The sequence below is a fragment of the Eschrichtius robustus genome, chromosome 19 (assembly GCF_028021215.1).
Source record: "Eschrichtius robustus isolate mEscRob2 chromosome 19, mEscRob2.pri, whole genome shotgun sequence".
In the NCBI taxonomy this organism is placed as follows: domain Eukaryota; kingdom Metazoa; phylum Chordata; class Mammalia; order Artiodactyla; family Eschrichtiidae; genus Eschrichtius; species Eschrichtius robustus.
In genome coordinates, this window is record NC_090842.1 from 51311070 (window position 1) to 51332183 (window position 21114).

General features: G+C 40.8%; 1 protein-coding gene across 3 annotated transcripts in view; it reads right to left on the reverse strand.

Annotated features, from left to right (window-relative positions):
* SLC7A9 (solute carrier family 7 member 9) overlaps window positions 1-21114 on the reverse strand; it is a 36449-nt gene that overhangs the window by 11400 nt on the left and 3935 nt on the right. For all 3 annotated transcript variants that reach the window (XR_011071433.1, XR_011071434.1, XM_068528347.1), the window contains exons 7-11: window positions 20334-20378; window positions 19722-19845; window positions 18776-18879; window positions 6021-6117; window positions 4871-5020 (exon numbers count right to left, since the gene is read on the reverse strand). Coding sequence is in view for 1 of the 3 variants with exons in the window: in XM_068528347.1 (XP_068384448.1) it covers window positions 4871-5020; window positions 6021-6117; window positions 18776-18879; window positions 19722-19845; window positions 20334-20378 (520 nt within the window). In the remaining 2 variants the exon portion in view is untranslated. The remainder of the gene's footprint in view (window positions 1-4870; window positions 5021-6020; window positions 6118-18775; window positions 18880-19721; window positions 19846-20333; window positions 20379-21114) is intronic.

Here is a 21114-nt window from a genome sequence, read left to right on the forward strand (position 1 = left end):
GGCAAAAATTAAAGACAAAGAAAAATTATTGAAAGCAGCAAGGGAAAAACGACAAATAACATACAAGGGAACTCCCATAAGGTTAACAGCTGATTTCTCAGCAGAAACTCTGCAAGCCAGAAGGGAGTGGCATGATATACTTAAAGTGATGAAAGGGAAGAACCTACAACCAAGATTACTCTACCCGGCAAGGATCTCATTTAGATTTGATGGAGAAATCAAAAGCTTTACAGACAAGCAAAAGCTACGAGAATTCAGCACCACCAAACCAGCTCTACAACAAATGCTAAAGGAACTTCTCTAAGTGGGAAACACAAGAGAAGAAAAGGACCTACAAAAACAAACCCAAAACAATTAAGAAAATGGTCAGAGGAACATACATATCGATAATTACCTTAAACGTGAATGGATTAAATGCCCCAACCAAAAGACATAGACTGGCTGAATGGATACAAAAACAAGACCCATAAATATGCTGTCTACAAGAGACCCACTTTAGACCGAGGGACACATACAGACTGAAAGTGAGGGGATGGAAAAAGATATTCCATGCAAATGGAAATCAAAAGAAAGCTGGAGTAGCTATACTCATATCAGATAAAATAGACTTTAAAATAAAGAATGTTACAAGAGACAAGGAAGGACACTACATGATGATCCAGGGATCAATCCAAGAAGAAGATATAACAATTATAAATATATATGCACCCAACATAGGAGCACCTCAATACATAAGGCAACTGCTAACAGCTATAAAAGAGGAAATTGACAGTAACACAATCATAGTGGGGGACTTTAACACCTCACTTACACCAATGGACAGATCATCCAAAATGAAAATAAATAAGGAAACAGAAGCTTTAAATGACACAATAGACCAGATAGATTTAATTGATATATATAGGACATTCCATCCAAAAACAGCAGATTACACGTTCTTCTCAAGTGCGCACGGAACATTCTCCAGGATAGATCACATCTTGGGTCACAAATCAAGCCTCAGTAAATTTAAGAAAATTGAAATCGTATCAAGCATCTTTTCTGACCACAACGCTATGAGATTAGAAATGAATTACAGGGAAGAAAACGTAAAAAAGACAAACACATGGAGGCTAAACAATACGTTACTAAATAACCAAGAGATCACTGAAGAAATCAAAGAGGAAATCAAAAAATACCTAGAGACAAATGACAATGAAAACACGAAGACCCAAAACCTATGGGATGCAGCGAAAGCCGTTCTAAGAGGGAAGTTTATAGCTATACAAGCCTACCCGAAGAAACAGGAAAAATCTCAAGTAAACAATCTAACCTTACACCTAAAGAAACTAGAGAAAGAAGAACAAACAAAACCCAAAGTTAGCAGAAGGAAAGAAATCATAAAGATCAGAGCAGAAATAAATGAAATAGAAACAAAGAAAACAATAGCAAAGATCAATAAAACTAAAAGTTGGTTCTTTGAGAAGATAAACAAAATTGATAAGCCATTAGCCACACTCATCAGGAAAAACAGGGAGAGAACTCAAATCAATAAAATCAGAAATGAAAAAGGAGAAGTTACAACAGACACCGCAGAAATACAAAGCATCCTAAGAGACTACTACAAGCAACTTTATGCCAATAAAATGGACAACCTGGAAGAAATGGACAAATTCTTAGAAAGGTATAACCTTCCAAGACTGAACCAGGAAGAAACAGAAAATATGAACAGACCAATCACAAGCACTGAAATTGAAACTGTGATTAAAAATCTTCCAACAAACAAAAGTCCAGGACCAGATGGCTTCACAGGTGATTTCTATCAAACATTTAGAGAAGAGCTAACACCTATCCTTCTGAAACTCTTCCAAAAAATTGCAGAGGAAGGAACACTCCCAAACTCATTCTGTGAGGCCACCATCACCCTGATACCAAAACCAGACAAAGACACTACAAAAAAAGAAAATTACAGACCAATATCACTGATGAATATGGATGCAAAAATCCTCAACAAAATACTAGCAAACAGAATCCAACAACACATTAAAAGGATCATGCACCACGATCAAGTGGGATTTATCCCAGGGATGCAAGGATTCTTCAATATACGCAAATCAATCAATGTGATACACCATATTAACAAATTGAAGAATAAAAACCATATGATCATCTCAATAGATGCAGAAAAAGCTTTTGACAAAATTCAACACCCATTTATGATAAAAACTCTCCAGAAAGTGGGCGTAGAGGGAACCTACCTCAACATAATAAAGGCCATATATGACAAACCCATAGCAAACATCATTCGCAATGGTGAAAAACTGAAAGCATTTCCTCTAAGATCAGGAACGAGACAAGGATGTCCACTCTCACCACTATTATTCAACATAGTTCTGGAAGTCCTAGCCACGGCAATCAGAGAAGAAAAAGAAATAAAAGGAATACAAATTGGAAAAGAAGAAGTAAAACTGTCACTGTTTGCGGATGACATGATACTACACATAGAGAATCCTAAAACTGCCACCAGAAAACTGCTAGAGCTAATTAATGAATATGGTAAAGTTGCAGGATACGAAATGAATGCACAGAAATCTCTTGCATTCCTATACACTAATGATGAAAAATCTGAAAGAGAAATTAAGGAAACACTCCCATTTACCATTGCAACAAAAAGAATAAAATACCTAGGAATAAACCTACCTAGGGAGACAAAAGACCTGTATGCAGAAAACTATAAGACACTGATGAAAGAAATTAAAGATGATACCAACAGATGGAGAGATATACCATGTTCTTGGATTGGAAGAATCAACATTGTGAAAATGACTATACTACCCAAAGCAATCTACAGATTCAATGCAATCCCTATCAAATTACCAGTGCCATTTTTTACGGAGCTAGAACAAATCATCTTAAAATTTGTATGGAGACACAAAAGACCCCGAATAGCCAAAGCAGTCTTGAGGCAAAAAAATGGAGCTGGAGGAATCAGACTCCCTGACTTCAGACTATACTACAAAGCTACAGTAATCAAGACAATATGGTACCGGCACAAAAACAGAAACATAGATCAATGGAACAGGATAGAAAGCCCAGAGATTAGCCCACGCACCTATGGTCAACTAATCTATGACAAAGGAGGCAAAGATATACAATGGAGAAAAGACAGTCTCTTCAATAAGTGGTGCTGGGAAAACTGGACAGCTACATGTAAAAGAATGAAATTAGAATACTCCCTAACACCATACACAAAAATAAACTCAAAATGGATTAGAGACCTAAATATAAGACTGGACACTATAAAACTCTTAGAGGAAAACATAGGAAGAACACTCTTTGACATAAATCACAGCAAGATCTTTTTTGATCCACCTCCTAGAGTAATGGAAATAAAAACAAAAATAAACAAGTGGGACCTAATGAAACTTCAAAGCTTTTGCACAGCAAAGGAAACCATAAACAAGACGAAAAGACAACCCTCAGAATGGGAGAAAATATTTGCAAACGAATCAACGGACAAAGGATTAATCTCCAAAATATATAAACAGCTCATTCAGCTCAATATCAAAGAAACAAACACCCCAATCCAAAAATGGGCAGAAGACCTAAATAGACATTTCTCCAAAGAAGACATACAGAGGGCCACGAAGCACATGAAAAGATGCTCAACATCACTAATTATTAGAGAAATGCAAATCAAAACTACAATGAGGTATCACCTCACTCCTGTTAGAATGGGCATCATCAGAAAATCTACAAACAACAAATGCTGGAGAGGGTGTGGAGAAAAGGGAACCCTCTTGCACTGTTGGTGGGAATGTAAATTGATACAGCCACTATGGAGAACAATATGGAGGTTCCTTAAAAAGCTAAAAATAGAATTACCATATGACCCAGCAATCCCACTACTGGGCATATACCCAGAGAAAACCGTAATTCAAAAAGACACATGCACCCGAATGTTCATTGCAGCACTATTTACAATAGCCAGGTCATGGAAGCAACCTAAATGCCCATCAACAGACGAATGGATAAAGAAGCTGTGGTACATAATATACAATGGAATATTACTCAGCCATAAAAAGGAACGAAATTGAGTCATTTGTTGAGAAGTGGATGGATCTAGAGACTGTCATACAGAGTGAAGTAAGTCAGACAGAGAAAAACAAATATCGTATATTAATGCATGTATGTGGAACCTAGAAAAATGGTACAGATGAGCCGGTTTGCAGGGCAGAAGTTGAGACACAGATGTAGAGAATGGACATATGGACACCAAGGGGGGAAAACTGCGGTGGTGTGGGGATGGTGGTGTGCTGAATTGGGCGATTGGGATTGACATGTATACAGTGATGTGTATAAAATTGATGCCTAATAAGAACCTGCAGTATAAAAAAAAAAACAAAAAAGAAAACAACTAATACTAAAAAAAAAAAAAAAAAAAAATACATTCTTCTTCCTCGTTGGTATATGGACCCACACCAGCCGTGGAGGGAGGTGGGAAGGAGCCCAAAACAGACTGCAAACACGGACCGTTAGTGGTTGCATGCATAGGAATGGGTCTGGGCCAGAATCAGAAGTCCCCATCGGTCGCCAGAAAGTGTATTCATGAGAGGTCCTGGAACTATCAGAACTGGACATCTCACTTTGGTTAGAGAGGCAGGTCACAGGTATTGTTGCTAACTTTAATAAATTAATTATGAAATGGCTGACTGGATCATAATCTATAATATGAAATGAGTAAGAGCAAACTCCACTCTAAAGTATGATGTTCAAGAGAAGAGTCAGGTTGAAAATTGAAAGCATGCTCCTAGAAGTTAAAATAGTCACCTCTACCTAGTTCATTTCAGGAAATCAAAGCCACTTGTGACATTTGGGGAACTAAACCTACCTTGATAGGCCTTTTCAGTTCTTTCCTCGTAAACCTCATCACAACTAGTCCAAAGATGGTCAAGCCATAAAACAGCCATGCAGCAAAACTGAAGTAATTGACTAATGAGTTTATGTCACCAGGGATGATATAAATGGTCGCTATGATACCCTGGAAGAAAGAAGAAGGCATTCTTAGGTCATTAGTACATGAAAACATTAACCTTATCACTTCACAAAAGATGGAAGAAGCCGTTTTTTTCTGTGGATAAACACTTTAATGTGAAAGCAAACTCCTATGTATCCCATTATATTTGGGGTTAAACCAGACTGGTGCTATGACAGCTCTTCGAGGTGTGATGGAAAGGACTTGGCAAATGTGTAGCTCGTCTAAGCGGGGGAGAAACAAAATGTGTATGTATATTGCACCAGCTTCCTAATTATGAATTTTCCTTCCAGAGAGTTTTCACTGGGGGAAAGGGCCCTGCATCATAAAACCCAGGCTGTCTAGGTCTGGTCTTCACTGCGTTAGCCGCACAGTCTTGGACTTGTAATTCCAAGGGCCTTGTAATTCTGGGTCCTTTTTCTCATCTTCAAAGGGAGTAGGTTGACAGAGAATAGGGGCTCTCCTCTGGGGGTGGGAGGAAGAATCTGGCCCTGAGGCTGGGGTGTGGATGGTCCAGAGGTGCCCAAAACAGTTGCATACAGCCAAGGACTGTCCCTCACTGAGAAATTCCAATCAGAAGATGTCAAACGCCTATAAATCACAAGGGTCTCATGACTTCTGAATTATTGGACCGTAATGAGAAGCTGTTGTCATTAGCCACCTTGTAAAATGCCTTACTCTCCTTCCTCATAAGCTAGTGTGTTTTTGTACAGTTCGTTACCAGGGACTCAGAACATAACAAATGTGCATGTAAGAAGTGTAGAGGGTACAAGCTCGGAAGATTCAAACAGTGTCTTTCGTGGATAAATTCAGAACAAGGAGCAGAAGTTGGGTAAATTATTTGAATTGTTTTGAACTTTTTTATATACCTATTTATATAACTGAGGGCTGGGGGAACCTGGGTCATTTGAAAATCACTGAGCTTAGTGATCAAGCTTACTTCATCATCCAAACTGAGGGACCCTCTGCCCTAAGGGGGTGTTTTTATGGCAGAATTCATACTTACATAAAAGATGATGGCAGGGGCTGGAGTGAGGCGCTTGACGCTAACATAAGAGAGCACTTTAAGCATGTGGCCTTCCCGGCCTGCAACGTAAACAAGTCTGAAAGGGCAGTAATAAGGAAGTCAGTTGATGAGGGTGAAGGCTGCTGTATGATCACCATGTAAGTGTGTCCTGAGCATCACTACCCAGGCCACAGAGAAAGGGACTGAGTTATGACCCTGGTGTCTTCAGGTAGGAGTCTAGCCTCTTGAGATGACTGCGTTTTGCAGAAGTAAGTGAGGTGGTTAAATGAGGAATGCATCCTGGTGCAGTGGGGTCACCTGTGGGGGGTGGGGTGGAGTGGGAGGTTGGGGAGCCCCTTTCAAGGAGGAGATACCTGATCTGAGTCCTGAAATTTATGCAAGAAACAAATGTAAAAACTAGTCCAGGGCCTATGGACCTCAGTGCTTCGTGCACCTGACAGAAGCCAACACAGACATGCCTTGAACTTCCTAAATCCAAACTCTGCATTTTAAAAAAAATCAGAAAATCAAGGGTGAGTCACAGCAGATGCAAACAAATGGCTGAGCCACCCCGTCTACCCCCCAAGAACTTCTGATGATTTAGGAATCTGAAAGGCTATCTTTAAAATGGTAAAGAAAAAGGAAAGGAGGGCTAAACAGAATTCCTAAGGAAACAAAAAGTTACTTTAATTAAAAATTTGATCAACAACAGACAAATACAAGTGAAAAAAGTAAAAGCTAGACTGAATATGAAGCATAGAGAAGCGGAAAATGTAGACATGAAATTAGGAGAAGAAACCTAGGAAGAAGCTCAAGTATATTGAATGGGGTAAGAAATTCAAAGAAGAGCAGAGAGACTTTGCACAATCAAAAAACACTGAGCCTTCAAACTGAATCCTGTTCTAGATAAAAACATGCCCAGATATAAACATTAGAGTGGAAGGGAAAAAAATTTAAGCTACTGAATTTAAAAGATAGCTACAAAATTAGGACAATCAGAACAACAGCCATCGCATGAGAAACAGCACTTTCAAAGTGATGAGGGAAAACTGATTTGACTTTCAGATTAGAATACTGCACAGCTAAACTATCATTCAAGACTACTGGCAAAATACATTTGTAGATAATAACTGTGAGACATTTACAGTTCTTCAGTCCTTGTTGGAAACTATTAAAAAGTCTACAACAAAAGAGGACACTGAACTGAGAAGGAATTGATTGAAGAAGCAACATTAAGGAAATAGCAGTAAAGCACATTTGGTATGTATGTAAGTATTGGATTTTTTATTTCTGTCATGATGGATTTTTTTTGGAGGGTTGGTTGGGATTATAAACAAGGTGTAGCTGATACACTAGATGATATGAAAGGGAGAGCCCTTGCAAGAGAGGGAAGAGAACTGAGATACTGATAGGCTCTACTAGGTATTCATGTTAAATTTTAAAGGTAATTGCTAAAAGAATAGAAATATAACTTCCATCCACATCAGCAGAAGAAAAAAAAGGAATAAAGGACATTTGATGGTTAATAAATCAGGGTAAGATTTTTTTAAGCCAAGAAAACACAAAGGAATACGTTAGAAATTAATCTAGCAGTAATCACATCCAGTGTGATCAGATTCCACTTGCCCAGCTGGAGACTCTCGGGTTGGGTTTGTTGAAAGAGACACAAGCCACAGCCCATGACACTGAGAAGTAGACAATAAAAGGGATGGGACATGTTACCGAAAGTAGCAGCCTGAAAGACAGCTGATTCAGCAATATCAGTATCAGAATTTAAGGCAAAAGAGGGAGCATTCCCACTGAAAAAGAGAACAGTCAGAAGATATAAAAAACAGAAGCCCTTGCAAATATACAGTAAAGGTAGAAAATCAACCACGTACAAAGCTAGTAGGAAGGTTAAAAGACAAAAGTAGTAAAACCATCTATATCCACAATAAGCAGTTAAAGAATACACAAAACAATTAGATGTAAAACATGTTGTCAAAAACAGTAATCGTAAGGGGAGGAATGTACAAATGCAGGGTTGTTAAATGCATTTGAAATTAAGAGAACAGCAACTTAAAACAACCATATATATATATATACAGTTTGCTATATATAAACTTCACATAAATACAAACCAAAAATCTATACTAGATACACACATAAAAAAGAAAAAGGAATTAAAACATAACACTAAAGATAGTCATCTAAATTAAAAAAAAAAAAAGATAGTCATCTAATCACAAGAGATGAGAACAAAAGAAGGAACATAAAGGCCTACAAAAACAACCCCAAAACGAATAACAAAATGGCAATAAGAACATACATATCAATAATTGCTTTAAATGTAAATGGACTAAATGCTCAAATCAAAAGACATAGAATGGCTGAATGGATACAAAAACAAGACCCATATATATGCTGCCTACAAGAGACTCACTTCTTCAGACCTAAAGATACAGATTGAAAGTGAGTGGATGGAAGAAGGTATTCCACGCAAATGGAAATCAAAACAAAAGCTGCGTAGCAATACTTATATCAGACAAAATAGACTTTAAAATAAAGACTATTACAAGAGACAAGGACATTACATAACAAACAAGGGATCAATCCAAGAAGATATAACAAGTGTAAAAAAATGTGCACTCAACATAGGAGCACCTAGATATATAAATCAAATATTAACATACATAAAAGGAGAAAATGACAGTAACACAATAATAGTAGGGGACTTAAACACCCCACTTACATCAATGGATGGATCATCCAGACAGAAAATCAATAAGGAAACACTGGCCTTAAATGACACATTAGACCAGATGGACAATATATATAGAACATTCCATCCCCAAACAGCACAATACACATTCTTTTCAAGTGCATATGCAGTGTTCTCCAGGAGCGATCACATGCTAGGCCACAAAACAAGCCTTGGTAAATTTAAGAAAATTGAAATCATAGTGAGCATCTTTTCTGACCATAATGCTATGAGATGAATCAACTACAAGAGAAAAACTGCAAAAAACACAAATACGTGGAGGCTAAACAATATGCTACTAAACAACCAATGGATCACTAAAGAAATCAAAGAGGAAATCGAAAAATACCTTGAGACAAATGAAAATGAAAACACAATGATCCAAAATCTATGGGATGCAGCAAAAGCAGTTCTAAGAGGCAAGTTTATACTGCCTACCTCAGGAAATGAGAAGACTCTCAGACAACTTAATTTTACACCTAAAAGGACTAGAAAAAGAACAAACAAAACCCAAAGTTAGTAGAAGGAAAGAAATCATAAATATCAGAGCAGAAATAAATGAAATGGAGATTAAAAAAGAAAAATAGAAAAGATCAATGAGGGACTTCCCTGGTGGCGCAGTGGTTAAGAATCTGCCTGCCAATGCAGGGGACACAGGTTCAAGCCCTGGTCCAGGAAGATCCCACATGCTGCGAAGCAACTAAGCCTGTGCGCCACAACTACTTAGCCTGCGCTCTAGAGCCCGCAAGCCACAACTACTGAGCCCGCGTGCCACAGCTACTGAAGCCCGCACGCCTAGAGCCCATGCTCTGCAACAAGAGGAGCCACTGCAATGAGAAGCATGTGCACCTCAACGAAGAGTAGCCCCCACTTGCCGCAACTAGAGAAAGCCCATGCACAGCAACGAAGACCCAGTGCAGCCAAAAATAAATTAATTAATTAAGTTTAAAAAAGGAAAAGATCAGTGAAACTAAGAGCCGTTTCTTTAAAAAGATAAACTCAATAAACCTTTAGCCAGATTCATCAAGAAAAAAAGAGGGCCCAAATCAATATCATCATAACTGAAAAAGGAAAAGTTATAAGCGACACCACAGAAATACAAAGGATCATAAGAGATTACTATGAACAAGTATATGCCAATAAAATGGACAACCAAGTACAAACTGACAAATTCCTAGAACTGTACAATCTCCCAAGACTGAATCAGGAAGAAACAGAAAATATGAACAGACCAGTTACCAGTAATGAAATTGAATCAGTAATTTAGGAAAGTCCAGGACCAGGTGCCTTCACAAGTGAATTCTACCAAACATTTAGAGAAGAGCTAACACCTATCATTCTCAAACAATTCCAAAAAATACAGAGGAATGCTTCTGAACTCATTCTATGAGGCTAGCATCACCCTGATACCAAAACCAGACAAAGATATCACAAAAAAAAGAAAATTACAGGCCAATATCACTGATGAACATAGATGCAAAAATCCTCAAAATATAAGCAAACTGAATTCAGCAACACTTTAGAAAGATCATATGCCATGATCAAGTGGGATTTATCCCAGGGATGCAAGGATGGTTCAGTATCTGTAAAACAATCAGTGTGATACATCACATTAACAAATTGAAGAATAAAAACCATATTATTATCTCAGTAGATGCAGAAAAAGCTTTTGACAAAATTCAACAACCACTTATGACAAAAACTCTCCAGAAAGTGAGTAGAGAGAAAACACACCTCAACATAATAAAGGCCATATATGATAAGCCCACAGCTAACATCATACTCAATGGTGAAAAGCTGAAAACATTTCCTCTAAGATCAGGAACAAGACAAGGATGCCCACTCTTGCCACTTTTATTCAACATAGTATTGGAAGTCTGAGCGACAGCAGTCAGACAGAAAGAAAGAAAGAGAATGAAAGAAAGGGAATCCAAATTGGAAAGGAAGAAGTAAAACAGTGACTGTCTGCAGACAACATGATACTATACATAGAAAATCCTAAACACTACAAAATAAAAATTAAAACTACTAGAGTTCATCAGTGAATTTGGTAAAGTTACAAGATACAAAGTCAATATACAGAAATCTGTTGCATTTCTATACACCAACAACAAACTATCAGAAAGAGAAATTAAGGAAACAACAGCATTTACAATTGCATTTAAAAAAAAAGAATAACACACCTAGAAATAAACTTACCTAAGGAGATGAAAGACCTATACTCAGAAAACTATAAGACATAGATGAAAGACATTGAATACAACACTAACAGATGGAAAGATACACCATGTTCATGGATTGGAATAATTAATATTGTTAAAATGACCATACTACCCAAGGCAATCTACAGATTCAACGCAATCCCTATCAAAATACCAATGGCATTTTTCACAGAACTAGAACAAATAATTTTTAAATTTGTATGGAAACACAAAAGACCCCAAATAGCCAAAACGATCTTGAGAAAGAAGAACAGAGCTGGAGATGCCACACTCCCTGGCTTTAGACTATACTACAAAGCTACAGTTATCAAAACAGTATGGAACTGGCAAAAAAACAGATCAATGGAACAGAATAGAGAGCCCAGAAATAAATCCACATGCTTATGGTTAATTAATCTACAACATAGGAGGCAAGAATATACAATGGAGAAAAGATAGTCTCTTCAATAAGTGGTGCTGGGAAAACTGGACAGCTACATGTAAAAGAATGAAATTGGAACATTTTCTCATACCATATACAAAAATAGACTCAAAATGGGTTAAATACCTAAATGTAAGACCAGAAACCACAAAACTCCTAGAAGAAAACATAGGCAGAACACTCTTTGACATAAATTGTAGCAATATCTTTTTGGATCTGTCCCCTAAGGAAGAGGAAACAAAAGCAAAAATAAACAAATGGGAACTAAATTTAAAAGCTTTTGCACAGCAATGAAACCACTGACAAAACAAAAAGACAACCCACCGAATGGGAGAATATATTTGCAAATGATACGATCAATAAGGGGTTAATAGCCAAAATATATAAATAGCTCATACAACTCAACATCATAAAAACAAACAATCCGATTAAAAAATGGTCAGAAGAACTGAATAGATATTTTTATAAAGAAGACATACAGATGGCCAACAGACATGAAAAGATGTTCAACATCACTAATCATCAGAGAAATGCAAATCAAAACCACAATGAGATATCTATCACCTCACACCTGTCAGAATGGCTATCATCAAAAAGACCACAACAAATGTTGGCAAGGATGTGGAGAAAAGGGAGCCCTTGTACATTGTTGATGGGAATGTAAGCTGGTGCAGCCACTGTGGAAAACAGTATGAAGGTTCCTCAAAAAACTAAAAATAGAGGGACTTCCCTGGTGGTGCAGTGGTTAAGACTCTGTGCTCCCAGGAGGGGGCCTGGGTTTGATCCCTGGTCAGGGAACTAGATCCCACATGCATGCTACAACTAAGAGTTCACATGCCACAACTAAGGAGCCAGCAAGTCGTAACTAAGGAGCCCATGAGCTGCAACTAAGGAGCCCACTGGCCGCAACTAAGGAGCCCACGTGCTGCAACTAAGACCCGGCGCAACCAAATTAATTAATTAATTATTTTTTAAAAGCTAAAAATAGAATTATCATATGACCCAGCAATTCCACTCCTGGGTATATATCTGAAGAAAACAAAAGCACTTAATTCAAAAAGATACATGCACTCCAATGTTCATAGCAGCATTATTTACAATAGCCAAGCTATGGAAGCTACCTAAGTGTCCATAAACAGATGAACAGATAAAGAAGGTATGATATACACACACACACACACACACACACACACACACACACACACACACACTCACACACACATATATACACAATGGAATACTACTCAGCCATAAAAAAGAATGAAAATTTTCTATTTGCAACAATGTGGATATAGCTGGAGGGTAGGTATTATGCTTAGTGAAATAAGTCATACAGAGAAAGACAAATACTGTACATTGTCACTTATATGTGGAATCTAAAAAATAAAACAAACTAGTGAATTTAACAATAAAGAAACAGACTCACAAATATAGAGAACAAATTAGTGGTTACCAGTGGGGAGAGGAAAGTGGGGAGGGGTTTAAGAGGTACAGACTACGATGTATAAAATAAGCTACAAGGATATACTTACTGTACAGCACAGGGAATATAGCCAATATTTTATAATAACTATAAATGGAGTATAATCTTTAAATATTGTGAATTACTATGTTGTACACCTGGGACTTTTACCCGTGGGACATATAATATTGTAAATCAACTATACCTCAATAAATTTTAAAAAAACAGGAGCCCATGAAACATAGGAGGCAAAGCTTGACAAATCCACTGTGAGAGCATAAGATTTGAACAGTCAAGGTACAAGCTTAACGATAACATAAAAACCTAGAAGTTAGCAGAATACATATTATTTTCAAGACCATGGGAACACTAATAAAAATGGTGGTAAGCCACAAGGGAAGTCTTAAAACTTCTGAAGAAGTAATATTGTAAAGATCACACTCTCTGAGTACAATACAATAACATTAGAAGTCAGGAATACACAGGCCAAAAAGACTCATTATTAAAAACTACTTTTTGAACTTTGAAAAGATATAAACATAGTATTAATCCCCAGAACAATTCAGTGAAACTGGGAGGAAAGGGATTGCTAGATGGAGGGGAGACTTAGACTCAAGATGATGCTGTGAATTCACTCTTTAAATTCCATCAGTTCTCCACAAATCAATATATAAATTCCATGCACTGAAGATGCAAGCACAACTTTTGGAACTGGACAAAATTACTGTAAGTGCATCTGGAATGCTAAACAGGCAAGGAGAAGTCTGATGTGGGAGCACCAGTCCTACCAGATTTTACATTACTGAAGCTGTGAAACATGTAATAAGTATGATAATAGCACAGGAAACTAACAGTGAAACAAAGTGAATCAAGTACATTGGAATGATAATGCTGGATTTCAAACCAGTAGGAGAAAGGGTGGACAATAGGTAAATGTTTGGGGAAAAAAGTGAGTTTTATGCCTCACGTCAAGATGCTTTCCAGATTGATCAAAGAGCTAAGGTAAAATGCTAGAAGAAAACATAGGTGGGCATTCTTGAAAGGAGAGAGGAAGGTCTGTCTATGTGAGATAGAAAACTCAAAAACCAGTAAGCAAAAATCTTAGATTTGACCTCATAAAAATGATATCCAACATAATTCAATATAGCACAAGTCCCTGGCCAACCCCCAAGCTGCACAGGTACATAACTATACAAAATTAACTCAAAATGGATCATATAGCTAAATGTAAGAGCTAAACCTAATAAACATCTAAGATAAAACAGAAAAGAAAATCTTTGTAACCTTGTGTTGGACAAAGGTTCTTAGATATGACAACGAAAGCATGACACATGAAAAAAAACCCAAAAACCTGATAAACTGCTCTTTGTCAAAGTTAAAAGCTTTGGTGTTCAAAAATACCACTAAGAAAATGAGAATACAAGGCACAGACTGGGAGAAAATACGTGCAAATCAGATACCTGATAAAGGACTTGTATCTAGAATATATGATGAACATGTACAACTCAATAAGAAGATAAAAGGAAGCCCAATTTTTAAAATGGACAAAAGATTTGAATAGCTATTTCACCAGAAGATATATGAATAGCTAATAAGCACACAAAAAGATGCTCAGTATCATTAGTCATTAGGGAAGTGCAAATTAAAACCACAATGACAGGGGTTCCCTGGTGGCGCAGTGGTTAAGAATCTGCCTGCCAATGCAGGGGACATGGGTTCAAGCCCTGGTCCAGGAAGATCCCACATGCCACGGAGCAACTAAGCCCACGAGCCACAACTACTGAGCCTGCACTCTAGAGCCCATGCTCCGCAACAAGAGAAGCCACCGCAATGAGAAGCCCGCGCACTGCAACGAAGAGTAGCCCCCCACTCACCGCAACTAGAGAAAAGCCCGCGCGCAGCAACAAAGACCCAACACAGCCAAAAATAAATTAATTAAAAAAAAAAAAAAAAACCACAGTGACATACTAACACCCAGTGGAATGACTTTAAGCAAAAGACAAATACAAGTGTTGGTGAGAATGTGGAGAAACTGGAACTCTCACGCATTGTTTACAGAAATTAAAATGGAGCAACCACTTAGAAAACAGTTAAGCAGTTTCTTTAAAAGTTAATCACAACCGGTCAGAATGGCCATCATCAAAAAATCTAGAAACAATAAATGCTGGAGGGGGTGTGGAGAAAAGGGAACACTCTTGCACTGTTGGTGGGAATGTAAATTGATACAGCCACTATGGAGAACAGTATGGAGGTTCCTTAAAAAACTGAAAATAGAACTACCATACGACCCAGCAATCCCACTACTGGGCATATACCCTGAGAAAACCATAATTCAAAAAGAGTCATGTACCAAAATGTTCATTGCAGCGCTATTTACAATAGCCAGGACATGGAAGCAACCTAAGTGTCCATCATCGGATGAATGGATAAAGAAGATGTGGCAGGCTTCCCTGGTGGCGCAGTGGTTGAGAATCTGCCTGTCAATGCGGGGGACACGGGTTCGAGCTCTGGTCTGGGAAGATCCCACATGCCGCAGAGCGACTAGGCCCGTGAGCCACAACTACTGAGCCTGCGCGTCTGGAGCCTGTGCTCCGCAACAAGGGAGGCCGCGATAGTGAGAGGCCCGCGCGTCGCGATGAAGAGTGGCCCCTGCTTGCCGCAACTGGGGAAAGCCCTTGCACAGAAACGAAGACCCAACACAGACAAAAATAAATAATAAATAAATTAAAAAAAGAAAGAAGATGTGGCACATATATACAATGGAATATTACTCAGCCATAAAAAGAAATGAAATTGAGATATTTGTAGTGAGGTGGATGGACCTAGAGTCTGTCATACAGAGTGAAGTAAGTCAGAAAGAGAAAAACAGATACCGTATGCTAACACATACATATGGAATCTAAGAAAAAAAAAAAAAAGGTCATGAAGGACCTAGGGGTAAGATGGGAATAAAGACACTGGCCTACTAGAGAATGGACTTGAGGATATGGGGAGGGGGAAGGGTAAGCTGGGACAAAGTGAGAGAGTGGCATGGACATATATATACACTACCAAACGTAAAATAGATAGCTAGTGGGAAGCAGCCGCATAGCATAGGGAGATCAGCTCAGTGGTTTGTGAGCACCTGGAGGGGTGGGATAGGGAGGGTGGCAGGGAGGGAGACGCAAGAGGGAGGAGATATGGGGACATATGTATATGTATAACTGGTTCACTTTGTTGTAAAGCAGAAACTAACACACCATTGTAAAGCAATTATACTCCAATAAAGATGTTAAAAATAAATTAAAAAAAAAAAGTTAATCACAAAGTCACTATATGACGCAGCAATTCTATTCCTAGGCATCTACCCCAGAGAAATGAAAACATTTATGTCCACACAAAGACATATATGGACAGCTCTTTGGTGGGGCTAATGGCGGACTCCGGGAGGGCTCACGCCACGGAGCACTTCCCAGAACTTCTGCTGCCAGTGCCCTTGTCCCTGCGGTGAGCCACAGCCACTCCCCGCCTCTGCAGGAGACACTCCGTCACTAGCAGCAGAGCCAAATGAGATACGAGTAGGAATGCCATCCCTCAGAGTTCCCAGAGACACCCTGCAGCTTCATCCAGGCTAATTTCCTTCCGCAGATAGGCCATAGAACTTGCAAAGAAAGAGCGTCCTCCAGGTCTGCACTCAAGGCAACTTTGTTTCTATAGCATTAAAAGTGTTCTGTTACTGAGAAAATATCCCCAAGCAGAAGATACTTATATGTCGCCACGCATGGCACTTGGGGTAGCTCCACTGTGAAGGCACCCGGGTTTTCGGGCATGGATTTGTGCTAGAAAAGCCTTTTCAGAGATCTCTAAGATAAGTTATGGGTCCTTCTGCAACGAGCAGACAAATGAGAGGGAACCAGGGACTCACCGGAATTCAACTCTTTCACGAGAGAGGACTTGGTGTTAGTGATAGAATCCGCTGCTACTAGAGAAGATGCCCTGTAATGGACCTTCCTTTTTCCCTCAGAACAGAGAGTACATCATTCTCTCCCTTCAAAATGTAAGCTTTTATCCCCTATAAACAGTGGATGAGAGCATCTTTTTCCTCAGTCTCCCTGGATATTACTGATGTTAAACAATTTTTTTTGAATCTGCTAGGCAAAAGATCTACATGTGAGGACCTGGAAGGATGTTCATGATATATCGCTAATTCAAGGAAGATGCAAATCGCAGACGAAAATGCAATGCATGATCGAATTTGTGTGAAAAGAGTATATGTCCATAAAAGCACACTTAAACATTAAAAAAAAAAAAAAAAAGACATATATGTACATGAACGCTCACAGCAGCATTACCCACAATAGCCCAAACTGGAAACAATCCGAATGTCCATCAGCTGGTGAATGGGTAAATGAAATATACATCTATAAAATAGAGTACTATTCAGCAATTAAAATGAATGAACTGATACCTGCTAGGACATAGAGGAACCTCAAAAATAATATGTTAAGTGAAAGAAGCCAGATGCAAATGTCATACTGTATCATTCCATTTACATGAAATGTCTAGAAAAAGCAAAGTCATAGAAACAGAAGCAGATCAGTAGTTGCCTAGGGCTGGAGGTGGGAAGGGGATTAACTATACTAGGCATGAGGGAACTTTCTGGAGTGATGAAAATGTTCTAGAATTGGATTGTGATGATGTTTGCACAGCTTCGTAAATTTACTAAAATCACTGAATTGTCGAATTACAAAGTGAGTTTTATGGTATTTATTCCTCAGTAGAGCTGTTTAAAATGTGTTTCTATATACCTGCAACAAACCATCAGAAACTGAAAATGTTTACATTTTTGAAAATACCATTTACAATAGCATGAAGAAATATGAAATATTTCAGAGTAAATCCGACAAAATATGTGCAAGAATTTGTGTACTGTATACCGAAAGCTGCTACTCAAAACAATTTTTTTTGAAAAAAATTAAAGGAGACCTAAATAAACGGGGAGAGAGTCCATGCCCGTAGATTGGAAGAATCAATACTTTGAAATGGCGGTCCTCTCCGAATTGATCTATACGTTAGGTGAAGTTCTACTCAAAATCCCTGAAGGCTTTTTTGTAGAAATCGATAAGCTGATTCTAAAATTCAGATAGAAGTGCAAAGAATCTAGAATAGCCAAAACACTTTTGAAGAACTGAAAGGGCTAGCACTAAGGAATGATTTTGTGGCATGTATTTCTCTTTTCTTTTAAGCGTATACGTGCTTAACGTTTGGCAATTTCACTCTCAGAACTCTATCCACTCAGAACGCTGGACAGCTGGGAAAAGACGTGTTCACGAATGTCCCCTGTCGCAGTGTTTGTAAAAACCACCCCCAACAAGCCCGTGAGTGGAGGTGATGTGAAACTATGCTCCATCGTAAAGGGGATTCCAAAGCAACCGTCTCTACACCGGATAGGGTCCAGAGGCTCGGCAGGGGCTGGGAAACTGCCTGTTTATGCGAATAAAGTTTTAGTGGACCGTAGCCACAAGCTGTTGGCCTTTCTACTGCAAAGACAGAACATGACAGGTTTACACGGGCTGCAAGCCTAAAACCTTCACTATCTGCCCTTTAAGTTTACCAATCCCTGATCTAGACTGTGTTATCTGTTAACCTGAGAAGATGTTCAAGAAAGCTCATTCGGTGAAAAGTTCCACGGGTCAACCTCGCTCACCCGGGTCGCGAAGCCCCGCCTTGCGCTGGGGCGGGCGGCACTGCCCCCACCCCCACCCCCCACCCCCCACCCCCCGCTCGCTCGCTCGCTCGCTCCCTCCCTCGCTCGGGGACTGCGGGCCCGCGCCACGCGCCGGTCCGCGCACGCTTTCGGCTCCATCAGCCCAGCTCAGGCCTGGCACCGCCCTGTGCGCGCTCCGCCCCGGGGTGGGGGCCTGGCCCTACCTGCCCGCCGTAAAGCACGTCCCGTTAGCGGCGCCGATGGTTGAAAACGCCACGAAGAGTGGAACGACCCACGAGGCGGGGTAGAGGACACGGTCGCCAAACGTCTGCGAGAGAAGTGGGTGCGTCCTGAGACCGTGCGCGCCCCCAGGAGCCACCGGCCCCGCAAGCTGCTGTGCCCTCCCAGCGGCCCCGCTGAGCTGGGCTCCCGGACACCTCCGGGAGGAACAAGTGGAGCGCCCGTCGGGAGGAAACGACCTCCTCTGCGGATGGTGATGGAAATCTCTTCTCCACCGCTCCTTGGCATAATTCGCAGTGTTGCAGCAACCTCTGACGCCCCTGCCTCTCCCTCCCTCGGAATGACCTGGTCTCCCTCCCACCTGAGCCGCCTATTCTCCGGTCAGTGGCCCGTCACCAAGCGGCATCTCTCCACGCTCCCCATCCTTGTCACCTCATTGCCTGTTTTTAGTTTCATTTCCTGTCCCGCTCCGCTCCAGCTCCGCAGGCCTCCTCCAGCACGTGGACCCCACCCACCTTTCCACCTGGCCCTCACATCCATCCCTCTGTCCTCTTCCCTCCTCCCCCAGCTTGAATTCCACAATCCATTATTATAACTCCCTCTTTTAATGACTCCTTTGCGCTTTCTCTCCCCTGCACTTGCCTGTCAAAGCCCCAACCCTGGTGAAGTCCAGCCCTGCTGCAGCTACACTCTGCGCCTTCCCCGGGCAGGCGGGGTGTGCTGGGAAAGCAGGACCTGCCACCTGCTGGCAGCCTGGAACCTCAGCTGGGTCTCTGGTACTGCCCTAACCTGCTCACCCTCTCCGTGTCTGGTCTCCTAGACGATTATTTCCCTCCCCCGCTGTGAGGGCCTTTCAACTTGAGCACTTATCCCTTGCCTGTCCCCTTCCCACAGACCAGGCACCCTCCCGCAGAGACCCTGGGCGCTCACCACGGCCACAGCCTGGGACTGCAGGAGCTCGGTGGCTGTCATCACAGTGAAGTAGGACACGTTCATGAGGATGTAGCACCCTGTCACCAGCGGGATCCCGATGATGATGGCCAGGGGCAGGTTTCTGGGAGGGGCAGGGACCCAGGGACCCAGTCAGACCAGAGCATCCTGTTAGAGACTCACAAGATTGTTGTCTTCGTCTAGTCCTTTCTTCCACCCGCCCCGGCCAGCCCTCCACCTGCTCCCTGGGGTGGGCTGGGGTCACAGCTGCCCTTCCTGAGGTCCACCCAGAAGCAGGGGGCTTGTGGGACAGCAGAGCCCCAGTGGGGACATGTGACATTTTCAAATGAGAAAGAACTCTCCCTCTCTCAGACTCCACGGCAGTAAAATTGAATTGGTTATAAAGCAAAATAAGCTAGAGTTCTTCCTTCCTCTTAGCAACCATTCTACTACCCCAAACAAAACCAAGCTCTCACGAGTGTAAATGAGGAAACCATCCGCTGCGTGGAAGGGGGTGGTGGGTGATGACGGGGGAGCAGCTCCACTTTATGGTTGGGGGAGAGAAATACCCTCACCTGTCCACTGTCTCCGGCCCTGACTCAGCTTTCTTACCTGAAAGGGTTTCTAAGTTCTTCTGTGATATAGTTGAGTTGATTCCTAGAGGGGAAAAAAAAGTAACGTGAGTAACATAACTTTGACTTTCTTTGCTAAGATCATGAAACACAAAATAATAAATGTAGGTCTCATTTAAGCTACTCCATCATAGAGAAAATTCCCCTTGTAGGAATTTCGGGGCAATTTCTTTCGGAGAGAGCCCTGGTGGTGGTGGGACTTCTAAGATCTGCACATCTTTCAGCTGGTAGGTCTTTGCCCTCCATGGGAATCGTGTGAATTTTCAACAGTTATTGGGAGTAATGAGTCCCCAGAGTGCTTTGAAAAAAAATGGAAGATTCTTTGTCTGAAAAGGGAATGAAGCCTGCGGATGCTTTGCATGAGGGAAAGACCAGTGTCCCGGATGGCCACTGGACATAAACAGAATCTCATCGACTAAACCTAGTGTTTGCACGGTGGAAATAGAAGTGCTACTGAATATTTGCCTTGTGCAGTGCCTGGCAGCCCTCACTGCCTCCAATCCAGCTGAGCCTGTGTGTGTCTGGTGAAGCTTCTGGCACAGGGTCCCACCACTGTGGGCTCACGGGCCACCGTGTCAAGGGCTGGTGGCACGTGAGCGAATGGGAAAGGGGCAGGTGCCTCAGTGTCTCTGGGGTCCAAGGAGAACAGAAGCGTGAGGGTGGGGTGCTTAACAAAAGGGAGATGCGAAGGTAAATGTCAGGCTCCCACCAAACCCCCAAAAGGAGAAGTCATTGCTTTCCACACGGTTTCGGTAAAATAG